The sequence below is a fragment of the Convolutriloba macropyga genome, chromosome 11 (assembly GCF_964194025.1).
Source record: "Convolutriloba macropyga chromosome 11, txConMacr16.3, whole genome shotgun sequence".
In the NCBI taxonomy this organism is placed as follows: domain Eukaryota; kingdom Metazoa; phylum Xenacoelomorpha; order Acoela; family Convolutidae; genus Convolutriloba; species Convolutriloba macropyga.
In genome coordinates, this window is record NC_134478.1 from 52,837,266 (window position 1) to 52,856,533 (window position 19,268).

Genomic DNA, 19,268 nt, shown 5'->3' on the forward strand with positions numbered 1-19,268 from the left:
AATAGCATTTTTTGTCACTTTTTGTGAAACAACTGCCTTTTGAAAAAGTGGACACTTTTCTGGCGCATATTTGTGTTGATACAGATTGAATCGGATCATATTAGCTCAAGTTGATTGTATGTGGAAAACAGGTGATTGTATTGTTTGTGTCATGTAGCCTAACAATATGGCTGCTATTATTATGGTACCTAATAAAAATAACCCTTTATGCTGAGAGAACGCCTTGCCTCAATTCACAGTCACACAAAGAAGACAAGGAACACAAGTTGTAAAAATGGACAGCCGAATAATACAACTTATCGTCTTAAAATCATCCCACAATTAGACCACATGTCCCAATTAGAAGAAAGGTCACTCTCTCTACCCGAAATTAGTCAAAGTTGCCCTCCTTTGGCTGACATTGAGAAACGCAGATGCAAGTATCCTGAGACAGTGGTTCGAATCCCAGTAAAGTCGACACTTCATTTATATTTTTTAGCACGCTTTCTTCTAGACACGAAGCAATTCAGTCATTGAATGACTAAAAGTGTTGACAAGCATTTCTTCGAACAAAAAACTTCAATGGAATAATTCTATGATTTTTCATTTAATTAGAATCTATTTAAAACTGAGAATAATTAGAGCAAGCAAAGCTGTTTTTTGGCGAATTGAGCACAGTTTTAGCGCTGTCAGTTTTCAAATTTATTCCAACTTATCTTTAATTTCTTTCGGCTAAATGGATGAAAAGCTGTCAAATTGAGATGAAAAGATGTTGCAATTATCATCAGTTGTTTTATTCTTCTCATCTCATCAAAATTTCATCAGCTGCATTTTCCAACATCAATAAACAACTGTTCAACTCAACTATTTATAAGCAACAAAGTTAATAACCTTTGTAGTACTACAAAATTCCTTTGTATCTATTTCACTCTCTCATCTCTTTAATACTAACTAATCATAACTAGCATTAATACTTTGATTAATTATTCAGTGACGCCCAAATCAAGGGGTCAATTTTTTAACCTTTCAATTTGAGACCTTGAAATTTAGATGATATCATCTGTTATTTTTTCAAAGTAATTAATACACAGGATTAAATCGGACCTCACAAAGCTTATTTTGTAGGAAAAATTGAAGTTTAATAGAAGATTAAATTTATGAAGGTCAATTTTGAGCCCTAATTGAAGGAATTTTTAAATATTATAAAAATAGATTTCGTATTAGATGATATATACAAATTATATATAAGCAAGTAAAATATCAAAAAGTATCAACTAAAATATCAAGCGTTAAATACAACGAGATTTTTTCAAAGTATTTAAAAGTTTTTTTGCGATATTCGAGTTTTTTTTTTTTCGTTACTTGGATTTTCACAAAAATAATTCTAATTGCGCTGAATTTTGAGCACCGGTTGAAAGTTGCTTGTTGAGAATTTTGTTCGTCAATAAATGTTTTGAGAAGGGCGTCTGAAATTAGCTTCTGAAGTCTTTCAGTTTCGAGGCCAGTTCCGTTTCCGTTGCTACATTGGGGGAGGTCTTCAGAGGCAATGTTAAGTTTTTCAAGAGGAAATCGCTGTCGATAATAGAAGTGGCCACTTTGCCAGTGGGGGAAAACTCTGAGAGTTTGTTGTTCAAAGCTACTTGTGATGCGTTTGATACGACTGCTTGGTTTGCAAGGTAGGGGTTCGGAAAGAGACTGGGCGACATCTGCTGGGTGCTTGTGGGCGAGTGGGCTAAAGAAGTGGGAATTTGGGTTCTGGGATCGGCAGGGGCGAAAGCGTTGTTTCCCGATGCAACCCGTTGATACAATTGCTGGATCATAGCTGACCTCATCAAAAGAGAATTGTGGGGGTCGAAGAGGTTGTTTGGGTTTGACTGAGCGCCGAAAGCGGCGGCAGCTGCTGCAGCTGCGGGTGACAGTTGGGGAATCTGGGCGGTCATTGGCAGACCGGAATGATTTTGGGGGTTTGAAGGTCGAGGTAGGAAACCCTGGATTTGAGAAGCTATGGAAACCTGATCGAATCCTTGAGTTCTACCAGCCGCAGCAGCAGAGGTCAGAAGACTGGATAGGTCGGCAGGGTTCATACCTGGGAGTTGGGTCAGGCTTCGCTGCATCATGAGAGAAGGAGGAATGGGCGGGTTAAATGGTCCGTTTCCAGGGATTCCTCGGAGTTGACTCTGTTCAGCAGCAAAGATACTGTTTTGAGGAGTTACGGTGACGTTAGGAGCACTCATACTGAATTCTTGGGGTCGAGATTGGACGGGGTTGAAGGGGGGCGAGTGGTACTTGATCTGTTTGGCAACTGGGGGTGAAATTGAGGAACATTTGGATTGTACAGAGAGTGGAGAAATGTTGTCAGAGCTTCGTTTTCTCTCGTTTCCCAATTGGATCGGACTTGTTTTGGGTTTTGAACCTAAAAAAAAACAAAATTATTATCAAATTTTCCATTTAACTGCTGTGTCTTTAACATTAAATGAGAATTTTTGTTTCGAAGATTTAAAAATTATGGCGGTTTTTGTGTTGTTTTCACTGCGAGAATGCTTGAAAATTTTCACCTAAATCTTCTGTTAATTTTAACACAAAATTACGAAAAGTTCAAAAATGTCACTTTTCCATTGATTGGACCTCTTGTGTCATGAAGTATTTGTTTTGAAAATAATGGTAGAGAAGATGTGATTTCGAGAAGTGCTTTAATTTTGTTCATCGAGATTTAAAGTCGTTCAGCCGGTTGACATGTAGAATGGCTGTGTGAGTGTTGTCTTTCTTTTGTTTTGTTTCTTTTTGCAAGCCATTTTAGCCCGAGGGGACGCCAGACCATTTTTGAAGAAAGTGTCAAATTTTCAAGCACAAGTATAAGCGAAGCGTGTTGCCGGTCGGCAGTTTAGCAGTTTAGTGGCTGCTGATAAAATGATAATGATGTTTTAAACCGGGGGGCATTTTGTTGAGAATAAGCGAGTATAGTATTTTTCAGTTGAGTAACAACAATAAATACTTTAGTCCAGAATGAGCTATTAAGAGGCGCCGATAGTGCTTACCTGTGCGCTTGACTTCTGGCTAATAGAGCTGTTGAGATGGCTTTGTTATTTTAGCGAATACTCTTTTGTAGTTAAAGAGTGCTGTTCACTATATTTATGTGTGTGTTCTGTGGTGCTTGTAGTGCCTTAGCTTATTTGTAAGACTGCTCTCTCTCTCTCATCCCCCCCCCCCCCCCCCCCGAGCACTTTTCAAGCCTTGTCATTCATTTAGACACCTAAGGCGTTATATCGTCTCTCTAAAGCTCTATAGGCAGCCGGATAATGATAATTTGACAATTAAAAGCTTTCAACTTTGCCAGAAAAGTTGTTAAAAACTGTTCCGAGCCAGTCAAGTGGTGTTCGAATGGCGCCTAACACAACATAAAAACTTCTACCTTTGGGCTAATTAGAGGTGATTAAATGACAAAATTACACTGGGGTGCGGAGCTGTTTGTATAAAGTTATAACTGAGATAGATATATCTGTAATAACTAAAATTACTTACTCTGCTCTATTGTAGTTGTGGTTGTAGGAGACAACCTGTCTGGCGCCCGTCGCCCCACATCTCCAGAACCCCCACCCACATCCTTAGGGCTCACTATCCCCCCACTCAACTGATCACCCATTTTCCCAATTGGGCTCATCCCCGCAGTACTCGCACTGTCGCACCCCTTGCTTTCGCTCACATTAGAAAGTCGTTCGCTGTTATGATTTTTGTTTTCGTCAAGGTCCAAGTCAGTGCCTCGCGATGGATCTCTGATGTTTGACAAGTCCTTTGAATCCAAAGTAACCGAAGCAGATACAGGTGACATGGAACTTGATGATGTTGATGACTTCTCTCTAAGGACTCCTCCACTTTTCGATTCGCTATCAGGACTGTTGAGTTTGAGACTGGTGCTGTTTGGTGAATCAAGTTTCAGAGAGTGGGTTGATACGTCGACTGGTGACGTCAACACGTCAATTTCTTCATCACTGTCAATGCAGTCGTCGTGCTTTCCGTCCCCATCAATGGAGTCGCCTTTCCCTCTGCAAAAAAAAATCCAATTTCATCAAGTGTTACCTATTCACTAAAAAGTGAAATAGTTACCATTTCCTATCTTTTTGATAAATTTTGTGAGAATTAATAACTTGATTTAAAAAATGCGATAAATACAGTATGAACGATGGATGCTTACTTTTTGGAAGATTTTCCGCCGCCATTTTCTCGGAATCCTTTTGCAAATGGGTTGTGGTTTATCTTCAGTTGAGTGATCTGAAAACAAAAGCAGAAATTTTTATACCATAAGTTCTCTCACTCTCTCTTGTCATGCTTTCCTTCAAGAAATGAGCTCTTCTAAAATGTGAGGAATCTATCTTCAGAAAAACATGTAAAATGTTTCATGTTTGTCAGACAAGCTTAGGGAAAATGAAAATGAGACGCCTGAAAAATTATGTGGGTTGAAATTGAAGCGACGCTAATAGTAATATTGGCAAAAAGCAATAATTGATTAGACTCGTTACTAGAAAGAAAGTGATATCAATTTGGAATTTCGGGGCGGAAAGGTGATAATAGTGATTAAAGCACTTGGGCTATTTTAGCGTCGTAGGTGATGAAAATTTCACTTTGAAGATAAAAGCCCCACAATAGCCTGTGCATTTCTTAATGAAACTTCCTTGCTCACTTATTTTGTCAATTATTCATCTACTGATGAGAGGACAAATTAACTGCACCACTGATCAAAATTAACCCCTAAACTCACATTAACCCCCCCTCCCCCCATGTCGTTACAGTAGTAGCCACACGATTAGATAATGTGATACGTACATATCTAAGAACACTTGTAAAGAATGATATGCTATACTTTTAACATACTTCTAAAGGCACTTGAGCTAATCGGAGAAAGGTTTCGCTGCTTTGGCTTTTGTCACTTTATCAGCAGAGAGTGCATTTATTTAATTAAATTTTCCCCTTTCACTTTACGTATCAGTTCCCGTTGTAGTATCAACTATCGCCGCTTAAAATGACCCAACGACTTTTGAAGTAGGCAAACTCCACAGACAAAATGTCGCCCTGCTCAAATTTAGAAACCGTTTCAACTTTTCAGCCTAACTGCGCCACTTTTTGCGCTCATTTGTAATTTATTACGCCGAATTCTTTTTTTTTCATACCTTCATTAAGAGCTTCACATTCAATTTAAGTGAATAATTATTCAAAGTGTGAACATTTCTACGGCAACGAGTCAAATTTAAATGAGATCACATCAAAAAGTGTGAATAAAGATTTGTGCAATTATTACGTAATGTTTGCAGTGGAAAAAGTGACAGAGCTTGTTACGCAACGACTTTGCGTATTATGCAATTTGAATTACCTTGTCGTTCTGATATGCTGTCACTGCAATGAACTGTGTTTCGGGGTAGACGAATGTTCTGAAAGTGGCATACTGCAGTTTCATAATGTCACTTGCACACACGAGGTGAAATCGGGGCTGGTATTTGTGCATCGAGTTCAGAATTGTCTAAAACACAAACCAACTTGTCATTCATGCATAATTGGTTCATCTTTTCGGTGACCGCTTCACTTAAGGTGTAGTCTTATATCAACAAAACGAAATTGAGACCAATATCACATCGTTAAGTTCATTATCAAAAAGTCAACATCCTGGAATTGAACAGTTATCATTAAATTTTGATCAACTTGATCATTATACTTTTGTGATTTTTAAATTAAAAGGCGTGCTATGATTTGAAATATATTAAAAATAATTCAAAATCAGCAAACTATACGAAGAAAACAGAAGATTTCAAAATTTATTCAAAACATGAAATTTGAATTAATTTTGATTTAGTTAGGAGTGATTTTTGTGATACTTTTTGATTTTGAGGCGTATGTGTTTGTGATTAAGGCAATTTGTATCGGTGTTTATGGGTATTGTTTGGCTATTTGGTCTGTTAAAAGGAAAACAAAAGGCGAGCAATGATTTGTTGAATTATGTTTTATTTGTTTCATAATATATCAGCTTTATTCACAGTATTTGACAATAGTGAATGGGTTGTTTGTCGCCTTTATGGTTTCAGTGTGAAAAGGACAAAGACCTACTAGTAGTCTAGGCGCCAAAGTCAAATAAAAATGCTCTAATTTCACCACCACTATAACCACCCCCTTATTAAGTCCCCCCACACTATTCTAGCTCACTTTCATTTTTCTCCATCGACTTGTAACGTCCACCTCAAAGCAGCTGTTGAAGCAATATTTCAGCATGGCTTGTTCATCAAAGTGGCAAACGAAACAAGCAAAGTATTTTCCAAACATTTCCTACAAGAACTGAACATAATCCAAGAAAGTTTAACCAAAACAAATGGCAAAACAAAACGACTAAGGATACAATTATAATTTTCAAAAAAAAAATAAAGGGGAGGTGGTCGAATTTTTACAAAAAAATACAATTATTGGCGTTAATGAGGCAAAAGCTCGTGATAAAACAGTTAAGTCGAATCGTGAGACAAAGAGCAAAATTATTTTTCTCGAAGGGAGAAATCAAAGTGGCGACAGTGGCCATTTGTAGTATAGCGATTACTGTCTGTTACATTAATCGCAGTTTTCTTTGTTCAAAGGGGGAAAAATTATGACCTATTGTGTTATATTTTGCAATAAAGCTGGACTTTACAACAGAAAAAGAGAGTCAATGAATTGTTATTTGATGAAACAAAACAACACAAACGAACAGGGCGACTATCTGACCAGAAAATTGAGCTGTTTGAAGTATGTTCAAATTCGTATATTTTATTACTTTCCTTTTGTCCCTTTCACGCTAATTAAACTGGACAACTGTTAATGTACACCTGAGTATAAAACCTTCTGAGGGGAGGAGGAGGCGGGTGCTTCTGCAGTGGGGGCGGGGGGGGGTTGAGAGGGTCTGACTTGTCACAAGTCGTTCTGTTTCGTTTTAGTGAGCAATTTCTGTTGTCAAAAATGAAAAAAAACAACTTAGCATTGTGGTCAGCTTTAGCTGTAAGTTTGCAAGATTTGTAGTTATTGTTTATTGTTGTTTATCTGGATCTAATTATGGAAAAGGCTGTGATTGATGCGAACACCTGTTTCGTAAGATTTCTAGCAGATCGTGAGATGGAGAGGGAAAGAGAGGATATTGTGACCAAAGCAGACAGTTTGGAATCAGTTTTAAAACAGATTGATTAAATTATAAATTACTTTGCCTCCTCGAGTCTGCCCCGCAGCCACTTTTTACAACTACATTTCACAATTGTATGTCCACTATTGTCACATGAAATACTTTCCCCATATCGCCTACATTTATGACAATTGGGATGTTTTTATGCGTTGGCCGCTTTGCTTTATTAGCCGGACAAACTTGCAAACACATCCGCCACCATTAATTTTTAATCCACCAACTCATATTGTCCCCATTCTGGTCCATTTTTAATCACGAATAAACAACTCACAGACAACACAACCAAATCATAGTCGATATTTCCATTCTCAATCTGCTGAAGCTACAATTTGAAAACTTGACAAAATAATCGTGGGAAAATCTATTCATTTTCAGGAATGAAAACCAATTTTTACATACACAAGTTGATAAAAAAATTTCTAAACTTTTTTTTTGAATAGCAGTCGCATAAAGGGCAACTTTAAAATTGGGAATAAAATCCAAGTCAATTGATTGGTCGGCGGGAGTGGGGGGGGGGGGGGGGTGAAAGAAAGATGTGGGTGGGGTTTGGGTAGGCGTGTACGAGCATAAGGGTATAGCAAGTACAGGTACATAAGTACAGTTAGGATATGCTGATGAATGTGATGAATTGGTAATTAGCTTTTGTTACAGGCTCAAGTGCCAGGAAATCTGGGAAGCGCCAAATGTCCGGCACCAACCACCCGGATAAGTCGACTTGTGATGTCTGGCTTGTGTGCTTCTCTCTGTGCCAGAGGTGGACTGGATAGGACACACTTAAGTTTAGCCGGACTACTTGCTGCTGCAGATAGCTGTTGGCTATTCTTCACTCCCTCTTCTCATTTTCAGCCCCTCTCTCCTCCTTCCCCCTCCGCCACTACTAGGTGGAGTTACTACCATCTATCATACCCCCTCCCTTTCACTCAATCCCCACTCCGCTACTCACAACCGACCGCTCATAAAGTCGAAAATTCAATATGAACAATTTCTCTGCTGTTATATTTCAATCGGTTTTTATCGAAAATGACATGAAATTTAAAATTTTTTACAATCATTTTTTCAAAATTTTGGGTAAAAAAGTGTATACTTTAAATGTCTGTAAGTAGTATTACTATTATAAATACTTAAGTTCAGAAAAAAGATATTATACGCAAAATGCTCCGTAAATATCGAAAGAAAATATCAAAAAGTAAAAATTTGGTTAAGTTTGCGTCTAGCGTTGGGTAGCTAAGATGTTTGCTAAGATATGAACAAAGATAGTCAAGTATACATCGGATAAGAGTCCGAAGTGAATAAAGTGAACAAAAGTAGTTTTGAGAGCAAAAGTGGAGTATCGCGACTGAATAAATGACAATGAACAATGTACGAATTGGCGCCTGAAGGCTGCACGTTTAGACAATGGTCATTATTATGGTCAGTAATGGATATTGAAAGGCATGAATGAATGTCTTTCTGTCCGTTGCCGTCACTGAATTCTCCATATTATTAATCTCATGTTTTAATCCTCTAAGTAGCCAAATGTCGTCTCGGCTGAACAAACACACTCGAAGCACCCCACAAGTATACACAGTTTAATCCGAAACTAAATTGGATCGGGCCAACAATGGGAAGAAAGGGGCGAAACAAGAGTGCTAGGATTTGCCCCGCTCCCTTACAGCTAATCGTAAACAAGGTAAACAACTGCTGCAACTCAAATCCAAACGTACACAATACACCAACAGCAAAATGGTTCCTAAATGGCTAATTAGACAACAGATGCAACTTGACTCGGAATGTGAACCTTAAAATGATCACTTTAAAATAGATTATTGTTAAATGCTGTGCGAAAAGGAACCAACTTCACTTTTTTATTGAATTTCAGAACAGATTTTCTGATTTTCAACTTGAGACAAGTTTCTAAAACGTGCCATGAAAGGAAAGACAGTATTTAGGACAGGCTATTTTTGACAGGAGGGTGTATCAATTCTGTTCGTGTACCAGAAAGAGCCCACAAAAATGAATTCAAATCATGCTCTGAACTAATCATAGTAAAATAAGATCTATAATCTCCAAAAAAAAAATCGGTGCTGATTCAGAGAAATTTCAAAATTAGGAACAAATGCTCGACTCAAGAATCTCTTGCTGCTATTAAAATTAGAACTAAATGCGCATCAACAATCAGCAGAAATCAGAGCTAATTAAAAACCGAACTCAGTGCTTAAATCAGTAACGTGAACTAATTCAGTAAATGAAATCAGTACTGATGTAGAGATATTTCAGAACTGAAACAGTATGAAACTTACGAATCCATTCCTGTCGGAAATGTTGTTGGTCAGCTTCAGTTTGTGGAATGAGATCGACTTTGACATCCATTGTTCCCCAGTGGCAGGGGAGTCCGGGTGGATGTACATCCTCTTGGGCATCTCTGGGTCGCTCTTCCCAGCCACCATCCAGCGCGAATTGTGGAACTTGTACCGGCAGTCATCACTCGGAATCACATCAAGCAGGAGAATGTACTTGGCCCGCTTGTCCAGACCACTGATCCGGGTTTTGAGAGACGGGAACATACGGCTGAAAAGGAATCAACAATTTCACTTTACTAAATTTTTTGGTATTATTTGAGTAACTAACCAAATATGAGTTTAAAATACAAATAGATGATAAATTTAAATTCTGTAAATCAATCAAATTGTTCACACATTCCATTAATTCGTAGAAATGATCAAAATTGATTTGAAAAATCAATTCATTCCTTACGAGAAAGCAAGCAAAAGAAAGAATCAAACAAAAAATATCAATATCATGAAAAAGTTGCTAATATTCCCAACTTGCTATTTTTTGGAAAATAAAAATTATTTCAGCAAAAATGTTAGAAAACGAAGAAATAGATTGAAGGTTGAAAAGGTCAAATTCGCTTCAGCGAGGTAATGCAACTACCAAGTGAAGGTTAAAATTGCAACTTCCTGAAAACTTTATTCGAACCCAAAAGTGAAGTCAAAAAGGTCCATTTAAAAATCCTGAATATCTTTCTGGAAAGCTGATGGAAAATACCAAGTTAGAGACCCAAATTTACTATTTTTTTAAGAGCCAACCCAATTCCTCAGAAACATTTGACTTCCGCAGAAAAGGCTAGGGCTTCTTTTCAAGTAGAAACTAAGTAGGGTTTAAGAAAGTTCTGTACGAGAAAGAATTTTGATTTTGAGTATTATGATTAAGAACTGATTAGTATCACAAACACACAAATTAAGAATAAATGAGCAACGAAATAACTCAAGTAAAATTGACTAAATTCTTACCGTCCAGATTTTGTAATGACCATTTCCGTGTTCAGTTTATGAAACTCGTTCCATAACTCGGACCCTTCCAGGGTGATTTTTGGGTTATCCTGTGGAATGGGTTCTGGTTCAAACGCCGGATGCAAACCCAGTGGCCTACCAAAGTAGTCAGTTGGGCCGTATGCCCCGTGCATTGATCCAGCAGTTAGCTGGTCCAGTTTGTGAGGCGGGGCTATTAGGGTTGTTCCGTTCATCACCGCGTGACCAGGTAGGGTCAAGATGTTTGGGTTATGTGTGGGTTGGGACAAAATTGAGCTCATTGAAAAGTTTGAGCTTTTGGTCGAAATTGGACTTCGTTGAGTCTCTACGGCTGGTGCAGCTAAAAGATTAACATATATTTTTAAATTTGTTCAGGAAAAAAAACAAAACTCATGTTTGGGAAAACCGAAACTTACGAGTCATTGTGGGTGAATATTTCTGCGTTTTTCCTGGTAGCTGTAATTGGTAAATTGTAAAACAAAATTTTAGCTGAAGAATTTATAACACAAAAAGTATGATTTTACACAAAGCTTGTAAGTTTTAACAAATAAATTGTTGGTTAGTTATCCATGTCAAGAAAATACAAATAATGAATATTTGTTTGTTTGTTTGTTTGTTTGTCAAAGTGAAGTTTGAGGGTTTTTGATTTTGTCTTTTTGTTTGTGGGAATTTGGATTGATTTTAACAGTTTAATAAATGTGAAATTGATCTGTTTGTTTTTAAATTGAAGATCTTCTCAAGTGCTTGTCTTTCTTTCACTGATTCTCTCTAAGCGTAAGCCAATACTCTCTTCTCATTGGCTAAAGTCGCCAGCTACTTGACAAGCATTACTCGACGCTGATTGGCTGAGCCGTTCTTGTACCTAATTTGTCCGTCTAAAATGTACACTTGAATTTTTCAGTGGCTAGCTAAGGAAATATTAAGGAATTTTGCTGGACAGTGTAAAGGAATATTTTTATTGTCGCTGCTTGTTTATTTAATAGATCATTTATTTTGTTTGTAAAAATGAACAAATACTGACTTGTGTTTAGAAGGCGACAAATATCTCAACAATTATGAAAGATAACAACACAAATACAAAATACTCTTAAGCAGGAAATTTTAAACAGTGACAATACTTGAAACACTTTTCAAATTTACTTTGAGCTTTACATACATTTCACCAATTTGTTGTAAATATGATGTATGCAATCAATCTGATATAGCAAAGTTTGGTTTTCGGATTAAAAGAACCGGCCTACTTGACAAAATTGGCCCTCAAAACTGGTTTTCAACACATTTTATTGAAATATTCAGACCCTCGAATTAAACTAAATATGACACATTAAACACATATAAACATGACGGCCAATTATTAACTTTTGTCCAGACATTAGTTAATCATTTTTTGAAAGTTATTATTGGGAAATAGAGTTGATTGGGAAATTATGCCTCGAATGAGTTTTATGAGGCATATGTTGAGAGAGACCTTAAGTTTGGCCATTTGGTTAGTAATTAGAGAGCGATTAGTTATAATGGAGGAGATTGTTTGTATTTGGTGCTGCAATTTGTTTAGATTAATCAGCCTCAGTCTGTGTCAAAACATTGGAATATAGGAAAGGTGTTTTGATCATATTGGCGACTGTAGTCGCACCATAGGTGAGTTTTTGGCTCCTCTCTTCATCAGATAAGACCCAAAATTGGTCCAAACTTGTTCACTTGTGGCACCAAAAGTACATTAAGTTACATTACAATCCATAAACAATGTCCCCTGTATGTCTTAATACGCGTCGCCCTCACTTTTATCACACGGCGGCCCTCTCCCCTTCAGTTCAAGGGGTAGTTTTGCTTCCCGCTTCCTTTCCCAGCTGATTCAAAAGAGAGCGGAGGGGGTTGTTAATTACAATTTGAGGCAGTTTGAAACATTTTGACGGCACGAGGCTTTTGTTTGTACTACTAGGAGCTAATCGTCCAATTAAACCAGTCCTAATGTCGGCTCCATACTTTTTGGGGGTCCGGGCCGCATACGTGTAAAAGTGTGAATTAACAAGGCAACTCACTTATCTAGGTTAATACTAGTTTAGTGAATTTTCAATTACTATCGCCCAAACTAAATCCCGACCTGGGTAGTTCTGGTGACCGGGGTCGGGGTGGTAGGGGCTGTTATCTGGGCAAAAGAAGAGAACCGGCTTGGACCCTGGGTCTAGCCTCCCCGGCTCTCACCCAATTAAAGTGGATTTGGCCTAACTCCTTTTTAATCCCAGCAAAGCTATGATATTGTGACAAAAAGGTTGCCACTTTGCTGTGATAAAATCACAATTAGCCTCACTTGTAAAAACAAACACTCTTTAACCACTCTTGTATGGCACACTGCTCTTGTATTACACATTCACACAAACATGCTCTACCAATTCTCGAACCAACTCGAAAAGTGCTCAAGGTAGATAGAACTTCTCTCTCACACACACAAATTAGTCCGTTTAACACACATCTACTCATAGAAAGAGAACAGCTTTCATTAATTCAAGTTCAATTAACTCAAACTTGGACAACATGCTTAAAGTAGTTAAAAGTGGTTTGAGTAATTAATGCATCTTTTCAATTACAGCCCTAATGGCCTACCAAGCTAGATAGGCAAGATATCTCCTCTCTGTCTCTTTAATGTGTTCCATTCACTTGACTGGTTATGAAAAGTTAATTAAAATTATTGATTTTTGCTGTTAAACTCAACATGAATGCTGTGAGAATTGACAAGTTTTTAAATATCTTCTTCACACTCATTCGTTCCAAACATTTCACTTGCAAATACAAACAAGGAGGCTCGGTAATGTCCAATCGCATATAATATTCCGACCTCGCTCATCCACATTTCTGGCTTAATTGTCAACCAGATTAGGAAGAGATAAAAAAAACCTTCAAAAATTCAAATATTGGTGAATGAATAAATAATTGCTTCCCACTCAAATCACTTTGTCAAACAAAAAATAACACATTAGAGCCCTGATGAGAAGTGCCATTATTAAGACTACGACAACAAGACAAACAATCAAATCAAATAACAACAACAAACATTATTTACATCCAAAATCCATTTATACTTTTTAAAAAAGAACACCCAATAACAAAGTCAAAATAGGGTCAAATAAAAACTAAACTAGACAACCTAAAATTGTAAATGATTAGAAAAAACATAGGACCAGGACCTAATAACAATCGGTATGAGGCAGACAAAAAATCTCAAAAACTGCAATTTGAAAAAAAATACTGTTTTATTTTTTGAAAACAAATAATTTCAAATAAAGAAAAGATTAGAATCAAATGAAAGCTTGAACGAATTCAAGTTCCTTCATTCCTCCATATAAAGACATTGAGCACTGTCATTAACCAGAATATGTTGCAGGTCTACAAGATCGAAAGACAAATACAGACAAACAACAAAACCTCAATTAAGAAAATGCAAAAAACCGTTATCAAAGCCGTTAAAACATTCAGCAATGCTTTTAATATGTTTGATGTTAAGTTGTGTTTTCAATCAATGCCATTGATGCAATATACGAACCGTACTCATTGAGACTAGATAACGATAAGACAAAAAGTGTTAAAAAAAAGCAAAAATTGAAAAAAATGCTTAGGAAGTCTTCAAGAAATTCATTCATTGAGAAAATTTTAAATTTTTATACAGAAAAAACCAAAAATAAGGACAAAAATAAAAAGAAATCATTAATTTCTGCTAGAAGGCGATGTCGAAGCTGAAAAATCACAAATGTTTTACTGAAGAAAATTGGTGAGCTCAGTTGTGTTTTCTTTCTAAACGCCAATAACGCGATATCTCACCAGTAAAAGATGTGATAAGGATCAGAGAACTTCAAAGATGAGAAAATGTCTAAAAATTGAAAAATTTGTATCATTGAAGCCTAAAGACCATTACTTAAAACGTATAATCGAAAAATTTAACAAACAAAAATTGTATTTGACAAGTTACAATTTAACCCAAAAAAGAAAAAAAATGGCCGAGCCCATTAAACTATTGGTTTTTTAAACATTTATTTTCAAAAGTCAAAATTAGTAAATTTCGACAAAAAATTAGATGGGTTTCCTGGAAATTTCCTAGGAAATCTGATGAACATGTCGTTAGTAAGCCTTGATTTGAAATAAAAGTTTTTTTTAAAAAAAGGCTGACTAATTACCATCCGAATCGTTTCCGTACTGTAACAAAATGCTATGACCAAAATTAATCTTTTTAATGTTGTTCTTCCATTAAAAAGACTTAATTGTTTCAAAACTTATGCATATGGATAATTTGACAAGATAGTCAATACATCAATCATAAATGGTGCATTTTGGATATTTGTCGCAATAAATTAGCAAAAAAACGACAAAATTTTAATTCAAGAACACTCTCAAACAAACGCAAATAAAACTGGACCTCTTTGTAGTTAACAAAAATTATGTCAGCAGTTTTCAAGTTTGTTAATCCGGCGGATTTCAACAAAATTGACTAAAAATTTTATTTCGTGTCATTTTTGATGAAAACAAGTTGAACGATAAAAAATTTAGCAAAAATTTGATTAAAAAGTTCAACAACACTCTTTTATTTTTAAAATTAAAACCGACAACATTGTCGTTAACTTTTTAACCATATTTTTCATCAAAATTGTCAAAAGTTTGCATAAAAATCTGGAAAATGTGAACAAAAACGAAGAGCATCAGTCAATTGTTCACAAAACTTTAATCCTCCGTTAAAAAAATGAAATTCAAAAAAGTTTCCCTTTTCTTTCTTTCTTTCTTCGCTGGGTGGTCTACGATGAATATATTGATCAGCCAAAATTGATTGAACAAAAAACCCATTTGAGTATATAGTTCCTCCCCCACTGAAGTGGGTCAGAACAATAAATAACTCGTTAATTTCAAAGTTTTTACTTCCACAATGCTGTAAGGTTGTCAGAAAAAGGTTTTTTCTTCTTTGGTACTACAAAATCAAACGAACATCCCCGAGACATAATTTTCCTCGCATGCATACAACTTCATCTGCACTATCAGATTGAATCGGAAAAAATATTTAAAGTTACCGTTATTATTATTGCACAAAGTTGAATCTCTGGACAATGATGCAAAACTTTTGCAAGAATGAAAATAATTATTACGTTTTTTGGAAAGTGATATAGATTTTTGTGAAACTCTTAGCAAAAAACTCTTAAGTTGCAATATGGGAGTATTGGTTCCAGGAAACAAAAATTCGGTAAGCTAAATTAGAAAAATGAACCAACGTCAAGTAGTAAAGTCTAAATGAAAGCCAAACCAAAAGTCTAATAAAAATCATAATTTTTTTTCAAATCTTTAATCATCAATAGTATTTCACTTTTCGGTGGGAATTAATTGACATTAATTAGATCTGAAACTTATAAAGTTTGAAGCATAGATCCTTGTTGCTGCTACTGCTGATGCTTAGAGCCTCGCCAACCAAGACAGTTTTTTCACAACTTGTACGAATTTAGGAGACTGCTGATGTAAAATTATGTGGAAGCCATACTTAATCATGCAAACTTTAGTAACGAATGTTGAAGCGGCAGTATGAAGTTTATTACGTCGCCTGTTTGAGACAAATTCAAATAAATTAACGTAGGTATAAAGTTGTTTGCGTAGCAAAAACATCTCAATTGATCCGGCTTACAACACTAACTTTCAACACCAAGAGGCTCTCCCATACTTAAAAAAGTAGACATATGTAGTTAAACAAATTACTACAATACTGTTGTTTTTGTTCGTTCGCGACACTCACAAACACGCACGCAACACACACACACAACACGCACCCAACACACACACACACACACACACACACATACACACACACACTCATAGGCACAATGATAACAGAAACTTGACGTGGACAGTTACGTTTGTGCAAGAATCTGCTTGGTACTTGAAAATTATTATTGTGGTGAATTCATGTTGTTGTTTGTTCAACTGCTGAACGTTCATTTGTTGCCTGAGCATCATAGTTGCAAATTCGTTCGGACTTCATTTTAACGGGAAAGACTATATAACTATTATAACTCCCATCTGTTCCACAAGATCAGAGATTTTAGTCATTAGTCTGTAGATCAAAACTCTATGAAAGCACTTGCAACTCTGTCTCATAAGGATTCCACCAGCCAAATTTTTCAAAACTTTCAATTTGTGAATTTAACATGTTTCCATCATACTGACAATAGTGAGACAGCTTAAACCTTTTATGAAAATTTTCAACGCAAATCAACGGGTCTCTTCAAAAACCTGGATTGTGTTTTGTATATACTCAAACAAAATCCAATGTCACTGTTGAGAAAAAATCAACCAAGTTAAGAAAGATATTAAAAAATTTGTGAATTTTTTTCCAAAAAGATTTAAATGATTTGCTGACAATAATTTGACGAATAAATGTTGATCAGTGGTAAAAAATTGTTTGTGAAATATTGAAAATCAAACAAGATCCTTCCAAGATGTAATATATGGTTGTTTTCAGCAAAGTATTTTTTATATTAACATTTTTAATCAAAACTTATCATTGGGAGAGGCGATGCGTACTAAAAACCGCAGGACATAGTTTAAATTTAAACTTTGAACTTTCTTGAAATCATTTATGCAACTGTTTTTTTTAACTTTGCATTTCTTTGAATTTTTAATTGCAAATTTTTATTCGCCAAAATTGATTTCACAAAATTCATTCCAAAACAAATTCCAGGTCACCATTGTTTTTGAAAGCGTAAATAAAAAGCATAATAATAAAAGTTTTTGAGATTTATTTCCGTTCTACTCTAAATTGAAAAATTTTGGCTTGAATGAGAACTGATAGTGTGATTTGATCAATTAAAAATTAACAGCCGCCAGTATTCCGGATATGACTCGAAGAAAACAAAAAACAATGCCAGAAAACAAAAAAAGTACCTACTTAAAAAATAGATTTAAAATTTCTTTTAAACATGAGAATTATAAAATATTTAAAGTCAATTTATAAAAACAATGTTTTAAAAAAGATCTTGAATTAAAAAAACACAAAAAGGTAACATTTTCATATAGCAAAGCCACATATAGGCAAAGTATCGATTAATCAAATAAGAGTATTAAAATGCTCACAAAAGACAAGAAATCTCGTAACAAGCTACGAAACTTGTCTAATATTATAGAAAAACAAAAACCTTAAGCGGAAAAAGAAAAGAAAATAATCAAAATTTTTTAAATGTTAGTGTCACATTTCACAACAAAAAGTCTTTCATAAAAACAAAGCTGTTCTCACCTGGTATCTCAAAACAAAAAACTTCCAAAGTAATAAACGTCATTCGAAATCCTAATTAATGTAGTAAAACAAACATATAATCAAATAATGTCTAAAATTAGCCCAAAAAATCAGCAGATTAGGTGAAAAATTTCCAAATAACGTGAAATACATATTATATACCAAAAACCTTCAAACGTTTTTCAAAACAACCCTAAAGTTGATACAACATCAAAATCAAGTCTCTCAACCTAAAAATTCAGACAAACTGTAATAAAAAGCATCACATGATCAAAAAAGTTTGCTCACTCACAGAATCTTTTAAAAAATTTTTCACGCCTGAATCTCTTGCTCTCAAAAACAGTGATGTGAACAAAGAACCAATCTCGTGTCGCTCTACTTTTCAACTTCGTTTAGCATCCAATTAACTTTAAAACCTTTCACGTTTCCTTTCCTGTTTGAAAAAAAATCATTCCAACAAAATAGATTCTTCTCCAATACTCTTATCGAGTCGTAGCAACAAAAAACATGATGTTTGTGGTAGTTTCAAAAGAAATTCAATTTCATAGTTTTGAAACAATCACACATCTTTGTACCCTATTTTTCGGAGCGACAAAGACTTTTAAGAAATCTGGAAATAGAAGGTCTATACTTTTAATCTCGTTATCGGGTTTTAAAAATGTTTTTTGAAAACACTTGAAAATAGAAGGATAAAATAGATTTTTGTACAAAAAAATGCCAAAAATGTTGAGGTTTACAGGTTGTATTTTAAAAAAATTGAGAATGTTAAAAAGATTTCACAAAGATATTTGACCGAGTATTGTCTGAAACTGAAAGACTATTGTTTAAGGTCTTACATTCGATTCGGAAAAATTCTAAAAAAATTAAGATCTTTGAGACTTCTGACGAATTAATATAAGGGTTTTGACGACTGAATTATTTAGACCGACGACTTGGACCAATTCTATCACAATGTCTAAAGAATTAAGAGATTGCAATTCTATCTAAATATTTTACAATAAAACTTGCTCATCAATTTCTATTGTATTGGGGCTGCAGTTGTCGAATATGATTAGTGAGTATTTTTGATTCAGTTTCAACATTGTTTGCCAATTTGAATTGCTTCAAAGATTTACATGAAATTGTAGTTGGTTTAAAATTTCATCAAACACGACTTGATTTCTATCATCTTTTGTTTCGAAACAATGCGGACCTTCTTCTGTACCTCGTATAGATTGCTTAGTGAAAAGATTCTAGTTTTAATCCTTATAAATAATTCAGAGCCGTGGCGCACAAAATTCTTCCGCTTCTCAAAGAGATCTGAAGTTTTTGCCCACAAAGCCTTTCATGTCATACTTTGATAGTCACTAGAACACTTTAGATAGCAACTCGATCCCCCCACTGAGCAAATTTCAGAGGCTAATATGGACAGGTGTCGTTTCTGGGGTTTGAACAAGAGTTCGGCCCAAGTAGCTTTTGAGAAAAATTACTGGCGACTAATAGTCTTAAAATTAGATTAATTTTTAATCGCTTGTCATCGCGAGATACATAAATTAAGATTAAAATCTTCCCCAAATTGAGCAAT

At 35.4% G+C, this 19,268-nt stretch overlaps 3 protein-coding genes across 3 annotated transcripts in view; 1 reads left to right on the top strand and 2 right to left on the bottom strand.

The window, feature by feature from the left end:
* The window catches only part of LOC142349335 (uncharacterized), a 268,438-nt gene that overhangs the window by 112,524 nt on the left and 136,646 nt on the right, over positions 1 to 19,268 (bottom strand). The gene's annotated exons all lie outside the window — the stretch shown is intronic.
* LOC142349982 (uncharacterized) lies at positions 1,111 to 11,572 on the bottom strand. The gene is made up of 7 exons (XM_075401858.1): positions 10,866 to 11,572; positions 10,432 to 10,789; positions 9,439 to 9,706; positions 5,342 to 5,488; positions 4,169 to 4,245; positions 3,499 to 4,019; positions 1,111 to 2,392 (listed from the first exon to the last, which is right to left on the bottom strand). The coding sequence occupies exons 1-7, from the start codon at positions 10,870 to 10,872 to the stop codon at positions 1,452 to 1,454; spliced, it is 2,319 nt and encodes a 772-aa protein (XP_075257973.1). The 5' UTR covers positions 10,873 to 11,572; the 3' UTR covers positions 1,111 to 1,451.
* LOC142349983 (uncharacterized) lies at positions 5,465 to 8,209 on the top strand. Its single transcript, XM_075401859.1, has 2 exons — positions 5,465 to 5,556; positions 7,811 to 8,209. The coding sequence occupies exons 1-2, from the start codon at positions 5,515 to 5,517 to the stop codon at positions 8,135 to 8,137; spliced, it is 369 nt and encodes a 122-aa protein (XP_075257974.1). The 5' UTR covers positions 5,465 to 5,514; the 3' UTR covers positions 8,138 to 8,209.

What these genes read in the sequence shown, in the direction of transcription:
- LOC142349983 (XM_075401859.1), top strand. Translation starts at nt 5,515, where the DNA reads ATGCATAATTGGTTCATCTTTTCGGTGACCGCTTCACTTAAG. An exon ending in CGGTGACCGCTTCACTTAAG is followed by an intron (nt 5,557 to 7,810) that starts GTGTAGTCTTAT and finishes CTTTTGTTACAG; the next exon opens with GCTCAAGTGCCAGGAAATCT.
- LOC142349982 (XM_075401858.1), bottom strand. An exon ending in CAGCATATCAGAACGACAAG is followed by an intron (nt 4,246 to 5,341) that starts GTAATTCAAATT and finishes TTTTGTTTTCAG; the next exon opens with ATCACTCAACTGAAGATAAA. An exon ending in GGCGGAAAATCTTCCAAAAA is followed by an intron (nt 4,020 to 4,168) that starts GTAAGCATCCAT and finishes TTTTTTTTGCAG; the next exon opens with AGGGAAAGGCGACTCCATTG.